Source organism: Ptiloglossa arizonensis, chromosome 2 (assembly GCF_051014685.1).
Source record: "Ptiloglossa arizonensis isolate GNS036 chromosome 2, iyPtiAriz1_principal, whole genome shotgun sequence".
NCBI classification, from domain to species: domain Eukaryota; kingdom Metazoa; phylum Arthropoda; class Insecta; order Hymenoptera; family Colletidae; genus Ptiloglossa; species Ptiloglossa arizonensis.
In genome coordinates, this window is record NC_135049.1 from 30,000,465 (window position 1) to 30,023,582 (window position 23,118).

The 23,118-nt window shown below is 46.1% G+C and overlaps 1 protein-coding gene across 1 annotated transcript in view; it reads left to right on the forward strand.

Moving 5' to 3' along the window:
- LOC143143261 (uncharacterized) overlaps positions 1-23,118 on the forward strand; it is a 413,719-nt gene that overhangs the window by 294,034 nt on the left and 96,567 nt on the right. The window contains exons 15-17 of the mRNA XM_076304324.1: positions 3,515-3,802; positions 16,740-17,003; positions 17,819-17,872. Of these exons, the coding sequence (XP_076160439.1) occupies positions 3,515-3,802; positions 16,740-17,003; positions 17,819-17,872 (606 nt within the window). The remainder of the gene's footprint in view (positions 1-3,514; positions 3,803-16,739; positions 17,004-17,818; positions 17,873-23,118) is intronic.

Consider the following 23,118-nt stretch of genomic DNA (forward strand, 5'->3'; position numbering starts at 1 on the left):
GACCCTTCTCTTCTGTCTCCTTCGCGATGGAAAACTCGCGGCGCGTCTAGCTCACGCCCGTGGGAAACTGATTTCTCATTTTTTTTTTCACCATCTCGTTGTCCACTCAAGAAAGAATCCGAGCTGTCCTTCAACTTGAACCACGCTTTAAAGGAACGGTAGAGTGAAAGACGTTTTTCGAGATTTGTGAAGTATATTAGGCGCGGACACTCGATTTCCCGAGATTCTTTCGATGTTGGTGCACTAAGAACGACGTAGAATTTATCGTCGTGTGAAAATCCAACGCTGGAAATTCGCGTTTAAAGCGAGAGATACGCTCCCCCTTGTGGAACTCTGTAGTACACGGTGTACGAGGAGCTACTCTTCGAAGCTTTCGTACGTAGGAGAAAAATTGTCCAACGAAGAGCTTTTCGTAGGATTCGCGGCACGGTAGGTGTTCGCGACGTACGTGGCACATCGGTAACTCGTATCGTCGCCATTATCGAGCGTGTACACACGATATTTCACACGTCGCGACGAGGACACCTCTTCCATCGTCCCGTGAAATCGCGTTAAAATCGAACCGGGTGTTCGGTCTCCCGTTGGACTCGGAAGGACCTCTCTCGTCGCGGCTCGTCGCCGGATCGTTCGCGAGGCGAACGAAAGGAGCGTATTTTTGAAACGCGTTGCCGCGATTCGAGCGGATTACTCGTCTACCGCGTCGTTGGTCGGAGTTAACGGGGACTTTGCGAGCCGCGTGTGCGTTCGAACCGTTTCGAAGTACTTACACCTGCTTTTCCACGGGCTTGGGAACTGGAATCCTTTCGGTAGGTACGATATTCGCGTGTACCCGTTGGAGCTCAACGAGCTCGTCGACGTCACCGTGAAACGTTCCCGCTCTCTCCGTCAACCTGGAGAGAACTTACTCCGGTACGGGGAACATTAAACGTGGACGCGTCGCGAAATATTTCGTTCGACACCTTGTAAATGCGAGCTACAATTCTCCGTGACATCGGTGCGACGGTTCCCGGTTCGCGTAACGTATCACCGACCCATCCCGATCGATTCGCGCGAGGAAAACTCCGACTGACCGTGTCCAAGAGTGAAACTTTTAACGGAGCCGATTCTCGGCATCGGTCCGTAAATAATAAATGGTCGTTGGCCCGTTGCAGCCCAACGGAATTGAGTTTTCGGAAAAATGGCACGACGTGCCGTAACAAATGGTCCGCGCGGAAGTTGGTTCCTCGGAGGCACACGGGCCTTGGGGTATTTCGGAACGATCTCGTAAGACGAGCGAACTGGACAAACCATCCGTAAGCTGTCTCGCGGGAGTTATGCCCGTGGCGGTTGTTTCTATCGCTGTTGCCGAGAAATCGGTACAATTTGCGGACCACGAGGAACCGAGCAGATGCCTCGGGATCCTCCCCTTGGTACACCAGATGCATTCGTAACGCCTTTTCCTCGCTTTTAGGGATTGACGCGGATGCATCGATCTTCGTTCCGTGAGAGTTTGTCCTCTGGCGACGCGATCGTGTGCATTTAAGCGATCGTGTCATTTTTCGTTCCTCGAAGGAAAGAGGGGGATAGAAAATGGACGACGAGTCCATCGGTAGCGAAGATTAATGGACTTGGTTGTCGGTTAGGCACGTTGGTATTACTATATGTACGCGAGTGTATCGGTTGAACATTGGAACGGATGATAGATACTTGGGTATTTCAGGGTTGGATACTTTCACGTAGGTATCTACTTACTTTTACGTAGGTATACGAGTATCAGAATGTTTAGGTATTCTTTAGGCATTCGGTATTTCCATTGCACAAACGTGTCATAGAGTTAAGGTACCTTCATGTAGGTATCCGAGTACCAGATGTTTAGATATTCTTTAGGCACTTGGTATTTCAATTGAACAAACGTGTCATAGAGTTAAGGTACTTTCACGTAGGTATCCAAGTACCAGAATGTTTAATTATTCTTTGAGCATTTGATATTTCCATTGTATAAACGTGTCATCGTGTTAAGGTACTTTCTATGTAGGTAATCGAGCATCAGAATGTTTAGGTATTCCTTAGGCATTTGGTATTTACATTGCACAAACGTGTCATAGAGTTAAGATACTTTCACGTAGGTATCCAAGTACCAGAATCTTTAATTATTCTTTAAGCATTTGGTATTTCCATTGCACAAACGTGTCATTGTGTTAAGATACTTTCACGTAGATACTCGAACATCAGAATGTTTAGGTATTCCTTAGGCATTTGGTATTTCAATTGCACAAACGTGTCATCGTGTTAAGATACTTTCACGTAGGTACTCGAGCATCAGGTGCTTCTCAACACCAAAGCGTTTAGGCGTCTCGGTATCCAAACAGTCGAGTGTCAGCTACCAAATATTGAGCACCGATGTACCCCGATCGGAGATACATAGTCACTAGGCGGTTCGATGAATCCGATATGTTAACCAAATACGAATTTAGATATTTAACTTCGTAAACATCGGGAAGTTTAGATAGCGAGGTACTCGATCGACGGGAAATTTATATTAATTGCGTACGCGACGGATTATACCAAGGGACAAAGCCCCGCGCTCGAATAAGTGTATCGTTAATACAGAAAACGATCCGTTATACTCTCCTCTTCCAGGATCATAATTTCGCGAACGAAAACATTCATGAAACTTCGCTCGGCCGATGCATACACAATTTGCACCGGGCGGCACAAATAATCTCTGAATGGAGCTTTCAACTGATTGCAACCTATCCTCTCGCATAGGACGCCATCTGCTCGGTAATAATTAATTTCAGAGTGCGAAACTGGGTCGCGATCAATATTTCGTCGGATCGCGGAGATCAAAATACGTTTCATCGATCGTTGGCTTTCATCGTGCGGTCGCGATTTCGCGGGAAACGTGGGTCGGAAGGAAAGAATTCACCATAGTTTCCTTCGGATGCTTTTCCATCGGGGACTTTTTTTTTCTTCCTTTTTTTTCTTCTTCTTTTTTTTTTTTTTTATCGAACAGCAAACAAAACGGGGTTTCTAGCATGTCGTTAATCGCTGCGCGTGCAACACGCAAAATGATTTGCGGCTTGTCCGCGGCATCCACTTTTAATACCAGCCATCGAGCCTATTTATCGTTGCATTGCGAAGAATGCATACGGGCACAAATCATCGTCTCGTTCGGGCAGGCGTCGCATTTAAAATGCAAAAATAAAGCTCGCGTTGTTTGGGCGGACGAGGTGGAATATTTATTTGAATGTTACTTACGCGAGGGTCGGGTCAGAGCTATTTAAAGCGCGCTCGAACCTCTCCCGCGCGGACGATCTCGACGATCTGGGTACTCTCTCTCGGTGTGTACCCAGAAGAGACGAAATCGATGTTTCGTCCGAGCGTCGTTGTTCGAGCCCTACGAAAAAGTACCGTTTGGTAATTCCTCGATACCGTTCTCGGGACTTCGATATCGTCCACGGTGTCCCTAGCCGGATCTTCGACACGTCCAGGGAAAAACGTATCGACTAAACGGACTTCTTTCTGCTTGCAGCACATGGTGCAGACAGGAATGGCTGCGCCCTACGGTGGGGGTGTCTTCCCCCCGCCGGTGAATGGCGTAGCGGGCGTCGTTGGGGCGGCTGGAGCAGCCGGTGAAGTGAAACCACCGCCGCCAGTCCCGGTCAAAGAAGACAACAGTGGCGCCCCCCAGCAGCCACCGCCCAGCGGGCCTCAGGTGCCACCTCCAGCAGGCGCCCCACACCCAACGGCTCCCGGTGCCCCGACCGCGGCCAGTTTTAGTCCGCCACCGCCTCCAAACGGCGTGGACCAACAGGCTATTGTGAGTCACGTTGCTCATTACTTGCTTTTCGATAGTCTCTGTTCACTTTTCATCGAGATACTTTCCTTTCGATAGTCTCTGTTCACTTTGGATCGAGATACTTTCCTTTCGATAGTCTCTGTTCACTTTTGATCGAGATACTTTCTTTTCGATAGTCTCTGTTCACTTTGGATCGAGATACTTTCTTTTCGATAGTCTCTGTTCACTTTGGATCGAGATCGGTCGATTTAATTGAGAAATGAACACTACTCTCCCCGTTTGTGAATCGCGGTACCCCTCGAGCAGACGAGAGACGAAGAGTTCGGTTTCGATGGACACGGTAATGGTTCGGAAATTTTAGAGATCGCACTGTGCAACGATGATCTTGTTCTCTTAACTTTAAGGGAGTTCGGAAGTCGATAATTGAACAGTAGAAACGGGTCTTGTAACGCGAACGGCTATTGTCTGGACGAAATTAACTTGTTCAAGGTCAATTCCCCCATTAGGAAACAGACACAGTTCTATGTACAGTTCGGAAACCAAGTGAACACTGGAAGTAGGTTTCTCGACATTGGATGGTATACTCGAGGCAGAATTGATCAGTAGTCTAAGATCATTTTTATAAACGAAACTTAATACTATAGTTGGGACAGAGTTCAGTGGTTCTTCGAGGTCACTTCCCCCACCAGAGATTACGTTAGACACAGTTACTTCTTCCACTAGTGTTCTATACCATTTTATATGTTAAGTGGTTATTCGAGGTCACTTCCCCATCAGAGATTATAGCAGACACAGTTACTTCTTGTACAGGTGGACACTAGATGTAGATTTTTCGATATTGATTGCTACACTCGAGGCAGAATTTACCAGTGATCCAAGGTCGTTTCTATAATATAAACCTAATACCATAGTTGGGACAAAGTTAAATGGTTCTGCGAGGTCACTTCCCCCACCAGAGATTATGTTAAACACAATTACTTCTTCCACTAGTGTTCCATATACAGTTCAGAAAAAAGTGTACACTAGAAGTACATTTTTCGATATTCTATACTCGAGGCAGAATTGACAAGTGATCCAAGGTCGTTTCCCCCGTTCTGACGCGAGACACGACGCGAGCTACGTTGCTATTAACTCTCCACGTGCAGTATCATCGTCTCGTCGGAAAGAGGTCGATAACGCTCGGAGAGTGCTCGCGCGGTAAAGCCGAAACGATCCGAAGTACCTCGAAAAGAAACGTCCGAACGCGAAGGACGAACACCGATCAAAATCAGACAACGCGCACTTGTGACTCGCTCGTTGACATTCCCGGTACAGTCGACGAGTAGGGGAACGCGAGGACAGGCGGTGACCGTCTCTTCCGGCGGATGTAGTAGCGGAACTCGACCCCGTAAAACCGAGGTCACGGGACGTTGATTGGCCACTCGAATCGGTGTACCGAAACCGCGGTCGGTAGCTACTTTGTCGGCGCGTCCTTGTACGTCGTCGTTCGTGACGAAATCCTCCTCGGGATCGCCTTGTCATTGTTACCGCCCCCTCCTCCCACTCCTCCCCTCTTGGGATATCCATCAAAGGTCCCCGAGCGCGATAGAAACCAGGATAGCTGCTGGATCTTCCCTCCGAGATGAGACCAACAACGTGTTTGGTCACGTACCGACGCAAACGTGCTGTCGACCATTCCACGCACGTACAGAGAAACAAAGAACCGGGGAGAAGCCTAACACCGTTACGGGAAACTTTCACGCAGTTGCGAAAAGTGTTTTTAGACGTTCTAGGGTGGTTTCGAGCACGCGTGGCACTCCACCGTGGGGAGAAAGATCTCGTTTCAATGGTATTTCGAGTCTTTTACTCGTTACGACAGTGTCTGGGGGATCTATCGTTCGCGATCGATGGTCTTCCCTCGTTATTTCGAATTTGCTCGAGTTTGTTCAGTTTCTGTACAGAATTCTCCACTCGTGTTTCGTTTATCGATCGTACGAACGTTAAGCGAGGTGTACTCGTTTTCGCGATGATTGATGTTTGGTTCGTCGTGGCTTCTCTCGGTGAAATTTTCCGCTCGAGAGTATCATCGTTGGCGGCACCGATCATCCCCCTCCGTGTTTCTTTCAACCGGCTCGAACCAACCCCGAAACATCCTAACTCGCGCGCGAACAATCCAGATTCGTTTCAACTACGCAGCGTTGATACAACAACCGCGATAACTCGTCGTCGGTCTACGTCTCGGTAATTACCACGACTCATAAACCGGCCTAATTAGCCGTACTAATTAAAGTAATTCCGTTCGTTAATTGAATTTAGTAGACGCCCGAATTCCGAGCGAGAATCACGCGGGAACCTCGGCTTGTTAATTTCTGGCATCCTGGATCGGTTGACGCAGTCCATGGCTCTACGACCGAACAGACCGATGTATTTTCCGGAAGTTCATCGGTTTAGCTTCAAAAAGGACCGCGAAGTTAACGTTGGAAGATTAAATACGAAAATAGTATTTCGACCTTATATTTAGATCTTCGGTCCAGATGTATATATATATATATATATCTAAAAATGAAATATTTCACTCGAGAGATATTTCAGAATAGATATCTTTTAATCAGAGACTATATTAGAACAGATACAGTCTCTTTTGGAAATATTTCAGATTATATTCAACGAATATTTTACGATAAGCAATAATAAACTATTAAGTTGTTCGAAAAGTCATTTCGTTTTTATTGGTGAAAATGAAACACGATTTTTGCAGAGTGTATAAACATTTTATTAAATTCTATATTCTCCATTTTGGAAAACGAAATCACTTTCCCTACAACCCAATAATATCGACTACCTTGGTACTCGATGTACTCCGAAAAGTCGTTCTCCGTCTTCTAGGCCCATCTTTCTACTTCTACTCCATTTTGAAACGCACACGAAACGTGTTCAATAATCACCGAAATCCCTTTGGGTTCAACTTTTCTGCTTTCGAGTGAATTTTTCCATTTCGTTCCCGAACTCTCCGAATTTTCCAACTAATCTGCGTCGCGAGACCCACCTCGCGAAATACGTTTCCACGAAACTCGGTATTCGTTGCCGTGGCACGATTCGGAGAACGATTCGCGTGACGATCGTGTCTAATTAACCCGAGCAGAGACTGCATGGCGCGTTTCGGACACGGTTGAACCGGAGCGTGAAGAGTTTCGAACAATGTCGCGGTTCCGGACGACGGGGTTGCTTTGTCCGCAACTCGTCTGGTCAATTAACCAGTCCCGGTTAGTCAGCGAGTCGTAAAGCTACAGGCGTAGTTCGCTCTGCTCGCTTTACACGCGCGAACTGTCCATCGAACGTGGCTTCTGTCGCGGGATCGTTGTTAGAGACGGTTCGACTCGCCCCGAAGAAGTTGGCCAAGTTTCTAATTTCGTAGCAATGAAAGTAAACGAGACTCCACACGTTGTCAGGTTTTATTCGACGTATGGAAACTGATCGGTAGATCTACAACGTTAACAAGTTCTTTCAACGTCTTGTAATTGTTCGGTAATCAAAATTCCCTCGAGCTATTATTCTAGGTCCTCGAAAACTGATCGGTAGAACCGAAGAATAGGGAGCTAGTCCTAATCTCGTTAAATTCTTCTTTTGTATAGTTATATGCGTGTATATTCTATAGGTGATGGTTTAAATGATGTTGCACTTCACGTGCAACGTCATCGAATGCACTTGGAAATGTAACAAGCACCTATCTAAGTTTTTAATTTCGTAGCAGTGAAAGTAAACGAGTCTCCAAACGTTGTCACGTTTTCTTCGACGTATGGAAACTGATCGGTAGATCTACAACGTTAACAACTCGTTTCAACGTCTTGTAATTATTCGGTAATCAACGTTCCCTCGAATTATTATTCAAGGTCCTTGAAAACTGATCGGTAGAACCGAAGAATGAGAATTAGTCTCTAATCTCGTTAAATTAGTATATTCTATAGGTGATGGTTTAAACGATGCACTTCGCGTGCAATGTCATCGAATGCACTTGGAAATGTAACAAGCACCTATCTAAGTTTCTAATTTCGTAGGAATGAAAGTAAACGAGTCTCCAAACGTTGTCAGGTTTTCTTCAACGTATGAAAACTGATCGGTAGACCTACAACGTTAACAACTCGTTTCAACGTCTTGTAATTATTCGGTAATCAACATTTCCTCGAACAATTCATCGAAGTCCTCGAGAACTGATCGGTAGAACCGAAGAATAGGGAGCTAGTCCTAATCTCGTTAAATTCTTTTTTTGTATAGTTATATGCGTGTATATTCTATAGGTGATGGTTTAAATGATGTTACACTTCACGTGCAACGTCATCGAATGCACTTGGAAATGTAACAAGCACCTATCTAAGTTTCTAATTTCGTAGCAGTGAAAGTAAACGAGTCTCCAAACGTTGTCACGTTTTCTTCGACGTATGGAAACTGATCGGTAGATCTACAACGTTAACAACTCGTTTCAACGTCTTGTAATTATTCGGTAATCAACGTTCCCTCGAATTATTATTCAAGGTCCTTGAAAACTGATCGGTAGAACCGAAGAATGAGAACTAGTCTCTAATCTCGTTAAATTAGTATATTCTATAGGTGATGGTTTAAACGATGCACTTCGCGTGCAATGTCATCGAATGCACTTGGAAATGTAACAAGCACCTATCTAAGTTTCTAATTTCGTAGCAATGAAAGTAAACGAGTCTCGAAACGTTGTCACTCGAAAACTGATCGGTAGAACCGAGGAACGAAGAATTAGTCCTAACCTTGTTAAATTTTCTTTTTGTACACTTTAATGCGTGTATATGCTATAGATGATGGTTGAAACGACGTTGCCCTTCGCGCGCAAAGTAATCGAACGCACTTGGAAACGTAACAAGCACCTATCCTAGTTTTCGTATCGTTTCGAGCTCGTTCGTCGGAGAATCCTTTAAAATAATTCGACGTCTATCGCTGTGTTTCCACGATCCGTTTCTTCCAACGATTAGTCACCGGGTAGCAGTGTCGTTTCTGCTTCGGAACGACGAATCTCGAGGGCCTTCGAATGGTCCCGGGTACTCGGTTTCGTCTCGAAACGCGCCTCGGATCGGAATCGACGGTTCTCGAATCGAGGGAATTGGATTACTCCGTGCAGAAGCACAAATTAAAAGTTTCCTTTCACGGAAGCTTTGCCCTCTCCTCGTCTTGCGAGACACCCGTGAAAGGGTCTCGCGTCGTTCTTTGACGACGAGGCACCAGCCTCGGACAATTTGGTTCTATCGGGGCTCTCGAGTGCGTTCGACTCGTAACTACGACGACGACGACGACGACGTCGACGATGACGATGGGAAAGTTCGCGAGCCGTCTCGAAAATTTCCATTTGCGCTCGGTTCTTTGCGGCCGAGCCTCGTTAACCAATACAAAGTCGCGTCTCGAGAGGAGTTCGAGTGTTTCGCGGATCTCGACCGAGCCGCGGGATTTCCGGTCGACCTCCTCCCGACGTAATTCCAACCCCACATCCGAGCCAAATTGGCTCGAAAAACTTTGCGACCGGCTTGTCGAGGCACGTAGCTTCTCGGGGGTCAACAAGAAAGCTCCGAACGTTTCGCCGGCTAATTATTAATACCTACGACCGATGCCAATTTTCCGTACTTTTCACGGAAGCTTGCGAAATCTTGTTCCCGACGGTCCTCCACGATGATATGAAAAATGGTACCAATGTGGTGTTCGACGTTCGTCTTTACGAGTTTGGAAATACGACTGCGATGTTTCTTGCGTAAACGTACTCGTTTCAAGAATATTCGTATCTTTTTTCAAGTACGAAGCAACTCTAACAAAAACGATAGAGACGAGTCGTTGCACACCGGAGAACGTAAATTTCCACAAATTGAAACGATCTCGAAAAAGGAAAGTAAGAAGAGTACAGAATATTAGCGGAATTGTTCGTCGACGCGTTGAATAAAATCGCGAAACGGTTAAACGGGATAGATATCCTCCCTTCGTTCACCTTTCGCGAGATTCCCTCGGATCGATTTTTTGCGACCGGCTCTTCGAAGGAATCTAGGAAGAAGCAAACGAGGGGGAGTTTAGGGCAGCGATAAATCCTTGACTGGAACGAGAGAAATCTCTATTATTCACGTCGGAACGGGAGCTTTTTTCTACGGTGGAGCTCGAAGTCTGCAACCGTTTCATCGCCGTTAACACCGCTCGGAAGTTTAGATACCTTTTACTTATTTAATACCCCTATCTCTTCTACGCCGAGAGTGTACGTTCGTTACCGTCCGAGAAACCGCGACACAATCGAGAATAAATTTCACCAAGGCGAATGAGAGCTTTTTTTTCTACGAAAGACCGGCTACTCCGACGAGGTACTCGATCGAGACTCGTGTAATACTCGCGTTATCGACGAACGGTATAAAAGAATCGTCCGGTTTCTTTCTGAAAACATATAATTTCGAACGAAATCGAGGAGGGACGGGTCCTTTCAGCGTAGAATCGATTAATCTTCTTAACGACGAGGGCACGCCAATTTGCGTCATTAAAATTCCACCGGCTGCTTCGGCTAGGCAAATTACTCGCGAGGAGAGAGAGGAGTTCTCTCGATTCTCGTTTGTCAGCTGCTAATTCTCTGCGTCGAGGCTCTAATGAACGTAGCGCGGCGAGGCAGGGGAAGAAGTTAGCTTTTACATAGATCGATCCGCGAACGATTCCAAGGAAAACTCTCGAACCTGTGCGACCACGTTCTCTTTCGGTGAACACGAGTTTCTCGCGACGTCTGCAACGTGTTGAATACACCATTCGGTCCAAGTTGAACGTAAACCGACGTTTATAACGCGGAATGAACCGACGTGAACGTAAACTGGGTCGGTGAGCGTCTCTCCGAAGCCTTTGAAACGTCCTCGCTGGCTTTCAGAAATTTCACTCTTGAAATTTGTGTTACCGTGAACTTTCACGACTTCTGGGATTGTTCCCGTGGAAGGAAACGCGGACCTATTATTTACGCCGAAATGGAATTATTTAACACGAGTCGAAGGAATTAACCGGTCTTGGGACGAGAGCTCGATCGATGGGAATTTTTGGGTAAATTTGACGATCGATCGAAAAATAACCGAGCTGTTGTTCATTTGCAAAGTCGAGCGGAAAGGTGGGGAAAATTTTCGTAGAATTTTTATAGAGTTTTCAGAGAATTTTCAAAGAAGTCAAATACGTGTAGAAATATAGAGAGAAGAACAATTCTTATTCAGAGAAATTTTAATAAAATGATCTAGGCGGCTTGAGAGCTGGATCGATGGGAACTTTTATATAAATTTGTAGATCGATCGAAAAATAGCCGATCTGTTCATTTGCAAAGTCGAGCGGAAAAATGGGGAAACTTTTCGTCGAATTTTCACAGAAAGTCTAGCAGATATAAAAATATAAAGAGAAGAATAATTCTTATTCGAAGAGAAATTTTAACAAAGGAATCTCTTTGGCGTGAATTGTGTACAGAGTTGATAAATAAAAAAGTTCCGTTTCTCTTCCGGTGAAAATTTGTCCATTTCCCCGTATCGATGACGAATTTTGGAAACTTCCGAGAGACGAATTACGCCGGTCGTCCATCGAATAGAAATAATTTCCTCTAATTGGAACGAGTGTCGGTCGGTTTTGAAATTGTTTCGCGCGAGCCACGGAGAGCGAAAAAAAAAAAAAAAAAAAAACACAAGCGACGCAATTTCGTTCGATTGGAACGCGTCGCGATCGGCCTCGTTTTCACGAGAAGTTTCAACGAGTGTCGTGGGCGTGGATCGGAAACAGCAGAGAACGGGAGAATTTCGTGTACACTTGCTCTTCTCTTATTTTATTTCGTCGCTCCGTCAACAGAGACAACGCGAATTTTTTCAATTACGCTCCGCCGAAGTGCGAACGTTCTTCGAGCGTTACTTTCACTGGGCGCGAATCTCGTTGATTTTGTTCCCCGTAAAGTCTGCATTTCGTTCCGGAGAATCGTCCAGCGTTGTTCGTTCACAGATCGTTTGGTCGATCGAACGCAAAATTTCGCTAAAAAATTAACGATAATTTGTCCCTCTGTCCCGCTCAGACTCTGGAACAAAGATCGGAAATCGTTCTTCGAGATCGTTTCAAGATTACAAAAGTAAAAGAAAAAATAACTCAACGACCTTGATCCACTTAAAGGTCCCTCGATCGAAGCGCACGGAACACATTTCATCTTCACTCGTACTTTCGAGATCCCGAAACCGCGATGTTCCGGTTGAACGTAACCTTGAACGTTCGAAACGAATCCTCCGGCTCGTTAAAAAATTGCCAAGAAGTGTCGCGCTCCTAGGTATCGTTTTTCACGATTCTCGTCGCGAGACGCCCTTGTACGAAATTGAAAAAAAAAGAGAAAGAAAGAAAGAAGCTCGAACAATCCCCGGAGGGATGCTCGGCGAAAGAAAATCTCCAGACTGAAAATGTCTGCGGCTTTTTCGAGCGGTCGACCGAAATTTTTCATACTGTTTGAGCAGCCCCCACTCCTTTAGGCGACTTGTGGAGGTTTTAAATAGAGGGAGGGAGAAGTAAGAAATTTCCACGACCGCGTGGTTTCCGGTGAAAAATCGTTAAAGAAGACGAGGACACGGCGAGAAGGGTACGTCGAAAGAATGGCGACCGTGGTGCTCACCGGGGGTGTGTTTTCCAGCGTGATAAATTCACGGTGCAACCACGCGTCCATGGTGAGGCTAGATATCTCTCTCTCTCTCTCTTTCTTTCTCTCTTTTTCTCTTTTGTACCTTTTGTTTCGGCGAAAGCTCGCGGAGAAAGTTTCAAACCGGCGCGAAACAAGCTCCCGCGTCGCGGAGCGTGTCCAGGCGTTCATCGACGCTCCTCTTTCGCCTCTTAATCTCTTTTGGTGCCGACTGCGTCGATAGTCGATGAATAATTCGCGAGTCTCCTCGTACCGGCGAAACGCTAAACCGTGAATACGCGTCTGACGTTCGCTCGAAGCGGCTCGACGCCAGCGCATCTAAATTTCATCGCGTCTACCGCATTGTTGGACAGAGGAATTAATTCCGGTTTCAATGAACCGTCGCGCGTTCCTCGCGTCTACCCCTTGACACTGAATCCGCGTGGAGATTGCCGTGCCGTGGAGCGTCTTTGACCAGGAATGAGCAAAATTCTCAGCAGGAGACGAATTTCGAGACATGCATAAAACACGAGCCCTACGATCCGTTTCTCGTTGGGAGGAATCAAAATCTGGATTATCTTTAGCGAGTGTGCGCGCGTGTGCATTGTGTACACCGTGGACCGATATAATACGAATGGAACTGGAAATAAAAAAAAAAATAAAAAAAAAAACGAAATAAAGAATAATAGAATTGGACAGTAGGCTTTGGTTTCGAGAGAAATGCGTTTGGAAATCGATTTAACTCGGCACACTGTGGGCTAACATTCGAGAGAGTGCAATTTTGTTACTCCACGTTTTACAACCGACCCTGTTCCACGAATTTTGGTCCACGTTTTATACGGCGAAGACAGGGGGAGTGTGTTTCTCCGATAACTCGAATTCCGTGTAATTAAAAGATCGGTCGATCGCTCCCAAACGTCGATCGACGACTTTCAAGTAATTAACTGTTTCGTTATCCGAATCAAACGTTGGTCGACTCTGCGTACGGCGCGCGAAACGAACGAACATCGAATCGGAAACGGTAAGCGGTTCCAGCAATGCTTTGGAATGGTATTTACCGCGATTTCGAGGTACACCGAGCTGGGAATTCGGTCAATTTACGTAGTCGTTGAACGAGCGAAAATATCGTTGAATATTAACAAAGATCGAACTCCGTCGAGACCTTGAGCTTCTCCAATTAATCGCACGTAGCGCACCATCGGCGTTCAGAAAATTCCACGCTGCACGATGAAGTTCGAATATCTTCTTCCACTAAGTGTGTATTAATAGCACACGGAGCGTGGCTCAAATTGCTTTAGTTCCGGCTCCCGTGGTACCTGGGCACAGACAGACGTAATAAAGTTCCGCCCCGACGGTGTGCAGTAGCGTAGTCAGAAATTCCATGTACCAGCTGCTGTGTCTGACTAAATGCGACGTGTGTTCACTTAGCCTCGTTAGTAGCGCGAGGTAGATAAGGTCAGCCGCGCGGCTGACCACTTACAGACGGTTCTACTTGGAGATACTGCGCAGTTTAGGGTACCAACGATGAGTGTTAACTGTCACTGAACGATACTAAACAGACGAAATTTATTCAACACTGTATCGTGGCTTTTAGTTTGATATTCTTGCGCGTGGAAAAACGAACAACGAATAATTTACAGATTTTATCCGTTTTCATTGGGATAAAAGATTTGAGCAACGAATAACTTAGAAATGGTTCTACTTGAAGGTACTGTGCAGTTTAGGATACCTGTAACGGTTGTTAACTGTTACTAGGCGACATTAAAGAGTCAAAATTTATTTAACACTGTGACCTTGCGTTTATTTTGATATTCTTGCGCGTGGAAGAACAAGCAACGAATAATTTACAGATTTTATCCGTTTTCATTGGGTTAAAAGATTTGAGCAACGAGTAACTTACAAATGGTTCTACTTGAAGGTACTGTGCAGTGTAGGGTACCAGCGATGAGTGTTAACTGTCACTGGACGACACAAAAGAGTCAAAATTTATTTAACATCGTGGCTTTTAGTTTGATATTCTTGCGCGTGGAAAAACGAGCAACGAATAATTTACAGATTTTATCCGTTTTTATTGGGATAAGAGATTTGAGCAACGAGTAACTTACAAATGGTTGTATTTGGAGATTCTGTGCAGTTTAGGGTACCAGCGACGAGTGTTAACTATCACTGGACGATACTTTAAAACGTCGAAATTTATTTAACGCTTCGACGTGGCTTTTATTTTAATATTCTTGCGCGTGGAAAGACGAGCAACGTTTTCATTCGAATAAAAGTGAATTCGAGCAACGAACGAAAAAAGTGAACGATTCTTCGACCGTTGTTCGTTGAACGGGAATAAAAAATTTCTATTATAAAACGAAATACCCCGGGGGAGAATAAATCGTTCGATATTACGAGCCACCGGAACTCTATTTTTTATTTCGCGATTGTTTAACGGGGAAACTCGAGCAGATCCAGTTAAGGAAGGTTTAAAAAATTATTCCTGTCAAACGACGGCAACGTATTCGTGCTTTAACGATCGAGAAATTGCACACCTCTTGCGTAAAATTAACGTCGACGATTGTATCTCCGTCGCTCGTGTACCAACCCTCGCGGAGCGTAAATGATTTTTTGCCACGATCGCGGAAACACCGAGTGGATTTAATTAACCAGGGTTTGGAAATTCACCGTTGAAAAAAAGGGAGGAAATAAAAAAGCCACCGTGTTCGTTACTCGTGGTTTCCGATTCCGTGACATTGTTAGCGAGAACTACGGGAAACGAACTAATGGGAATAGATACGCTCGGGGGAGAACGAAACCGATCGAAGGGAGGTCTAGGAGCACGTTGGAATACCAACTAGAAGCGTGCGAAAAGAGCCAAGGACGGCTCAAGGTCACTCGTGTATCTTTAAATTTCAACGCGACCTTTGACTTTCCAAAGGTACAAATCGGATCGGTGCATAAGGTCAAAGGTCGAGGAGTGCAAATGTCGCGTAACTTCGATTGACAGTTTCCTAATATCGAAAACGAGCCACCCTTATCCGAGGACGCTGAATTTACTCCTCGATCGAGTTGTAAATAAACTCTTCAATTTTTAAGGAATTCGTTCCGTGTCAACCGGCTCTCGATCACCGGCAATATTCTCCAGTAAAACCTCCGTCCTCCATTTTATCCGTATCGTTGGAAAAACGAGAGTTCGCTTATTTTCGTAAACGAATAAATACATCGCACGGTGAAACATTTCCTTCGCGCATGGATAAAGATTGTCAGGTCGAAATGTAAGGTTGACGGTATATTTGAAAACAGATGGAATAAAAAGGATTAGTAACGGGTATTCTAGCGCCATTCACCGCACTCTGCTCTGTCCCGTGCTCGGTTTTCGAGCGACTCTTCACACGGTACATTCGTCCCCAAATCCCTCTCGCGCACGTACATACACACTCGTAGCTTGGAAAGAGCCATACTTAGAAGTAAACACGCGCTCTCTTCTATACGGTTTTAAACACTTTCCTCCGCACCCGATTCACCATCGTCCGGAATTATTTATGTACGTACACATAGTTTTCTGGCCCGAATAGACGCGTTTGCTTCGGAATAAATCGTAAGGGTTAATTTCAGCTCGAATTTTCTTTCGAAAGATCGAGCTCTGACCGATTTGGAGTCGTAGGTGGAAAAATCAATCTCTGACCGATCTAGAGGTTTAGGTGAATAAATCAATCTCTGATCAATGTAGAGTTTGAAATGGAAAAATCAATCTCTGACCGATCTAGAGGTTTAGATGGAAAAATCAATCTCTGATCAATCTAGAGTTTGAAATGGAAAAATCAATCTGACCGATCTAGAGGTTTAGATGGAAAAATCAATCTCTGACCGATCTAAAGTCGTAAATGAAAAACTCAATCTCTGACCGATCTAGAATTTTAAATAGAAAATTCAATCTCTGCCCGATCTAGAGTCGTAGGTGGAAAGATCAATCTTCTCTGACCGATCTAGAGTCGTAGATGGAAAGATCAACCTCTGACCGATTTAGAGTCGTTAATAGAAAGATCAATCTCTGACCCATCTAGAGTCGTAGATGGAAACATCAACCTCTGACCGATTTAGAGTCGTAAATAGAAAGATCAATCTCTGACCGATTTACATTCGTAAATGGAAAAATCAATCTCCGACCGACTTACGCTCGTAGGTGGAAACATCAATCTCTGACCAATTTAGAGTCGCGGATGGAAACATTGAACTCTGACCGATTTAGAGTCGCGGATGAAAAGATCGCTATTTCGACCGATCTCGAATTAATTTAAGAGACTAATTCGTTAGACTAATTCCGTCTCGTTCGATCTTCGACTTCAGTCGGAGGTGTTTCAGGCAGCAGTGGCGGCAGCGGCAGCTGCAGCTGCAGGCGGCGGTGGCCAACAACCGGCACCAACACCCGCTGGTAACGAGACCAGCCCCGAGGGCACCGTCGAGGGTACCACCTTGGTACCGGTCACTTCCGGCGCGACGACACCTGCAACCGCCACACAGGGCACCGACCTGAAGAGTCAACCGAAACGACTTCACGTCAGCAATATACCTTTCCGCTTCCGGGACCCTGATCTCAGGGCAATGTTTGGGGTAAGTTTCACTTCCGTCTGCTATTCTTTCGTCTCTCTTTCGTTTTTTTTTTTTTACTATACTTTCGTCTACGTTCTTCGTTCTCCTTTCGCGAACAGTGAAGTCACGTTTCCGTCTGCTCCAGACAAATATTCGATCGATGTTCGTCGAGTATTATCAGACACTCCGTGTTATTCAGTTCGATAACAATTTTCAGATCGCTGACAATCTTCTTCCCTCGACCCTTTCGGTGCTGCGTACTTTTAACGAGGTTGCGTAGTGCACGCGAAGTACTCCATCATTTTTGAAACCTCTCGAAGCTAAATACTTTACGATTCACGTAAACACGTCCATCTTGTAGTATCCAGTTCCATGTACTGTGCGTCCCTGAGAAAAAGGCCAATAAAGATTCCCCGTTCTAGTTTACAACCCACCGTCGCACGCATCGTTGCCATTGACCGAGCACGACGAAGATCGACAACGATCAGTAGCTACGATGCGTGCAACGATAAAGAAATTAATCTCCAGAGTGTCGAATAGTCTCGTTGGCCTTCTTCTAGCAAACGGACAGTACACGCGCAGAGAAGCTCGCAGCATCGAAAAACGGTTCCGTGGAATTTGTTCGTAGGTCAGAGCCGATGGAAACGTGGCCTAACGAGACCAATCACCGGTTTTAGTCGCACGGAACGATTCGATCGAAACGTAAATTCCACGCGCGTCTAGACTCAGCCTGATCCAGGATTTTTCGCATAACGCGGTCGAGTATTCCGAGAATGTTCACGGAGCATTCAGATGGTAACATGTTCTCGAGACAACGTTGCTTTTCTGTTTTTCAGCAATTCGGACCAATCCTCGACGTGGAAATCATATTTAACGAAAGGGGAAGCAAGGTAAGCTCACGTCGCCCTTAGGCTGCGAGCCACCCCTGTCAACCCACCCCCGAAAATACTGTTAGACTTAAGCCACCGCACGGCCGGGGCCGAACGAAATCCGCGTCGCCGGGATGAATACGCGCCGCGCGTCACGAGATCCACACACCCTCTTTGCTCCCTTGTTCCTCGAGCTTGAACGTTCCTCGAAACCTCCCCGGAGTCGCTCGACGCAACCCCGTGGGCTTCTACGGATCTCCTAACTCCGCGGATCTCCTTTCGCGCGGAATGGCAAACTGAAAGAAACAGGGAAATTGTTTGCATCGTTTAAAGACACGCGACTCCTTTCATTCGACGTTAACAGCTACCGACCGTGTCCCCTCGCGAAAGAGCTCCATTTTTTATTCAGTTCCTTAAAGCACGAGATCGGCGTACGTGTACCGGCTTTAAAACACACCGCGAATGGTACGTTCAACGAATATAACGATCCGGAGGTATCTCGCGTCTCCAATTACAAACCGAGGTCACGGATTTTATTAATAACTCGCCGCCCGATTAAAAATGCGCGAAAAAGTGTTCACACGGGTGTCTTTGCAGCTTTGTCAATCCGCGCGGTGAGTTTCGCTTCGATTTCCGGGATTTTTCACCGTGAAGGATTCGAAACGTTATCGATCTTCCAATACGAGGAACTTGTGATTGAAATTGATTAAAATTGACTAAAATTGACATTCGATCGTTATTCTTGTGAATGAAAAAAGATACGTCTTTGAACGATGCAAGTAGAAAAGTATCGTTTCAATCCGTTTGCAAACTTCAAGTTTTTCCCTCGATAAGTTTTCCGATTTTCCAGGACCCGGATGTCTTTCTTTCGTCCATCCTTTCGTCGTGTCCAGCGATCGGCGCGAGTCTTTACGTTCCTCGAACGTGACCCGATTTTGCCCCGAACGTCGCGTTCGTTTATTGGAAAAGTTCGCGCGAAGACACATCCCGGCCGCGAGGACGTCGCGAGGTCGTAATCGTTTCTACGAGGGGACGCAGCGCCGCGACGACGCGGAGCGTCGCGGATTCTTTCCTCTCGTTCGTATCGAGCAACGCACGTTTTCAGTAAAATCGAGAAAAGAAAAAACAATCGGCGCTGCGTCCGCTCGTGTTGTGCGTTCTTTTGCAGCGCGACGGCAACGCGTGTTAAAAGAAAAAAAAGAAAGAAAGAAAAGGAAGAAAACGGTCCCGTACACGAAAACAAAAACAAACGGTGCCATTGTCGAAGTGTTGGTTCTCCGGGCCCTTGGATCTCCAGCGCGCTGGAACCCCAACGAGAATTGTCCGACTGTTTTCATTAACGTCTTCGAAACGGGCAAAATTACGTATATAAAATAATTCGTTCAGTCCACGTTGTTCCTCTTTTTTATTAGCGTTCTTCTTCTCCGAAATACTTACAATTTTACATCTTATAGGTTACGCGAGACGCTTTAAGTTCGACCATCTATTCGTTAAAGAAATATTGGAAAAAGAAAATACTTTTCGAACACGCAATTGGATGTTACAAATTTCCAAAAAATCTTTTCGATGAAGAGGTCGTGTTTGGTAGACTACAGGTGACTTTTATCGAGGATTAGACGAGAAACACCTGAAAAATGGCGATCAAACTCAATGGATGCACTGTGTTAATGTATACTCCGAGGATGAGTAGAAGCGTTAAAAAAGATAGCTAGAAATCGATTCTACATTCTATTCGTGATACTCTGTGTTGAAGTTTACTTCGAGGATGAGTAGAAGCGTTAAAAAAGATAGCTAGAAATCGATTCTACATTCTATTCGTGATACTCTGTGTTAATGTTTACTCCGAGGATGAGTAGAAGCGTTAGAAAAAATAGCTCGAGATAGATTCTACATTATATTGGTGATGCTCTGTGTTGAAGTTTACTCCGAGGATGAGTAGAAGCGTTAAAAAAAATAGCTCGAGATCGATTCTACATTACGTTGGTGATACGTCTTCGGTATCGTGGACGTGTTTCTACTTGGTTTCATCCGATATCAATTCGGTAGAACGGTGGCTTTATTCCAACACCGTAAGGTATGGAAATTGAAGGAATCCGTTGGGTAGGGACCGTTACGTTACTGGTAGTCTTTTTCGTGTCTAGAGTTTTATCCAAGGGTTGCCTAGAACGCGTAAAAGAAAGAAAGAAAGAAAAACACTTCGGATCCGAGATTCGAACAGGGGGACCGTCCTTTCGCGAAGGGACAATGGGTTCCCTGTGATTTATAGGGATATTTCTTACACGTGATCCTCCACGGAGCGCAGAATTCGATGAAAGGAAGCAATCAGGATTCGAAATTCGAACCCGGGCAATTACTTCGAACGGCCTTTCATATTTCCTCGGGTTCGGAACACGTCGATCCCGAAATGTATCGAGAGATCGCTGCGATCGCCAACTCGAGATTGGCTGGATTTTTCTCTCGTTGGTTCTCCGATCGTTAAAAGGGGCGGTCCTTCGCGAGGAAAGTTTCCTTTGTAATTTATTTTTCTACCGAGTGATTGGATCGGAATGAAAATTAACGGCTACGCTTCTTGCGTAACCTACTTTAATTAACCGGTAAAACTCGCAGACCTTCTCGACACGGATACACTTCGAAGAAAATACAAGGAAAAAGTGGAAATCTATTTTCCGTTCGGAGATCACTGCCACTCGAATCGATCCGGTCGAGTTCGAAGATCCACGGATAAGGCAACTGTTCGGAAACACTTGGTACGAAATAATTCTTTCCCCCCCGGGTACTCGTAGTTCCGGTAAACCCGACCACTCCAATCTCGATTCCCAATGGTCGGTCTCGACCATCGCTTCATTTGCTTCTCAACTACGGATGAACTTCGGTGGAGCTTTCGGCTCTTCCGATCCCCACTCTCGCACCGTAGTCTCGTTTCCAAGGAGAATCAAACACGAGGAACGTCTGAGGCGAAAGTGCGGCTCCAATCGTCGCTCGTTTATGCAAACACGCTACGAAAGCCGAAGGATCCAAGAGAAGGATGAAAAAAAGAGAACCAAAAGAGAGAGAGAGAGAGATATGAGAGAGGAGAGAGAGTACGTCGCGCGGGAGAGTTTGAAATGCAAATTGGTTTCAATATGGATGACAACGGTCTGGATAAGATCCGCAGTAATACATCGTGCCGACAGCCGGCATCCGGTGAGCTTGCATATTCAGCGTCTTTGCGTCAAGCACACTCAAGTGCACTTCGTCAAGCTCCTGCGGTACCAGTAACCCAATAGCGTCGGCTGCTGACGACGTCACGCACGCTCGTCCATTGTCCAGTCGATGATGATCGAGCTCGAGGCTCTCCTGGACGAGGTCGACTCGCCGTTAACCGGCCGAGAATTGATTAAATCTTCCATCCAGACGCGAAACATTCGTTTCGTAAAGGTCTGAACAGCGTCGGGACGCAACATCTTGATTACATCGGGGTACCGATGCCGACACGTGCACCCGAAGAGAAGCTTCGCTCCTCGATGCTCTATCCTCGAGAGTCACCGTCCAAGGGACAACGTTTCGTCGTCCGATTCCACCTGGAGAATCAGGTATCTCGGTCTCGAACCTTCTCTCGAACTCTGACGATTCTATTTCGAACCCTACACGTATTCCCAGCGCGGTGCGTTTAATCGCGAAAGTCCAACGTTCCCAAAGGGTTAATTGGACTCTCGTCTTTCTCTCTTTCGTTTCTTTTTTCTCTGTCTCTCTTTCCCTCTGTGAAACTCTGGGGTAACTTCGGGTCTGCGAAATCTCGCGGAGTGGATCTCCCTTTCTCTCCGGAGACTTTCGCAACAGCTGAGAGTCAGGGTTTCTCGAACGATTCAAGCGATGGGCCGTATTCGGTCGGGGGTAGGGGCTCTGGTAATTGGATCAGAAATCCATTATTTCGGCCGACTCCTCGGTAATAATGATTTTCCGAAACACGATCCCGGAGCGGACGAGTTTCCTCTGGATGGAACGAGGTGGACGGAAAAGTTTCGAGGACGCTGGTCGAGGAGCATCGCGGCTGCATATTCAGGTCTCGCGTCGAGTCTTTCCCGGAGAACGGTTACATCGTCGTGACTCGAGGCGGGTAATCAGAAGCAATTTTGAAGTTTCCGCGTTCGGTTCGGATGCTGCCGCGGCCACTCGAGACACGGTGCTCTCTTAACGGGGGACATTGATCCTGAACGCGTTAAACAGTGTCTTTGTCGCCCGATTCGGGAGGACTTGATCGTTTCTATGCTCGACGAGATCTTCGAGTTCCGACCGAAGGAGCTCGACGAATGCATCGTCATCGAGCTTTCCGATTTCTCGGCCGTCTCTGGAATTAAACCCGAGAACGTCGTCAACGTCCCCGAGGCCTTCCTGCCATCGAGCATCGGAGACCTGTTCGCGGTTTTGCTCGATAGATTACGCTCGGTATCTTCTAATTACTCTTGAACTCTCCTAGCTTCGTTGATTCCGATTCCAGTTTCGAAGTAACTGTCGATCGATCGACCACTGCGAATCGGTGCTCTCTTAACAGGAAGCGTCTCGACAACGGAGTCTTTGTTGCTGGAGGATTCGGTGGTTTCTCGAGGTCACTTGAACGAGATCTCTGGTCTCCCTTTAAATTTGACCTGGGAACTCTCTTGCTCGACCTTTGACGTTTCTAGACACTGTTAGTGTCTGTTCCTTTCTAGAATTCGATCTGGGAACTCGAATACTCCATCCTCGAAGCGTTTTGCTCGACATTCGAAGTTTCTAGACCTTGTTAGTCTCTGTTCCTTTCTAAAATTCGACCTGGAAACTCGAATACTCCATCGTCAAAGTCTCTTACTCGACGTTTAACGTTTCTAGACCCTACTACTGTCTATTCCCCTCTAGAATTCGACCTGGAGACTCGAAGACTCCATCGTCAAAGTCTCTTGCTCGACATTCGAAGTTTCTAGACCCCATTAGTGTCTATTCCTCTCTAGAATTCGATCTGGAGACTCTAACACTTCACGATCAAAGTCTCTCGCTCGACATTCGAAGTTTCTAGACCCTGCTAGCGTCCATTCCCCTCTAGAATTCGACCTGGAGACTCTAGCACTCCACCGTCAAAGTCTCTTGCTCGACGTTTCCAGTCTCTGGCGGCGTCACCTTCCAGAATTAAACCCGCGAACTCGGAAGCTCGCTCGTCGAACTCTCCGAGACGTCCCGTCGATCCGTCGTGCTCCTCCCTCTCGTATCCGCCAGGTTGCGCTCAGTATCTATCGGTATCATCTAATTACACCGGA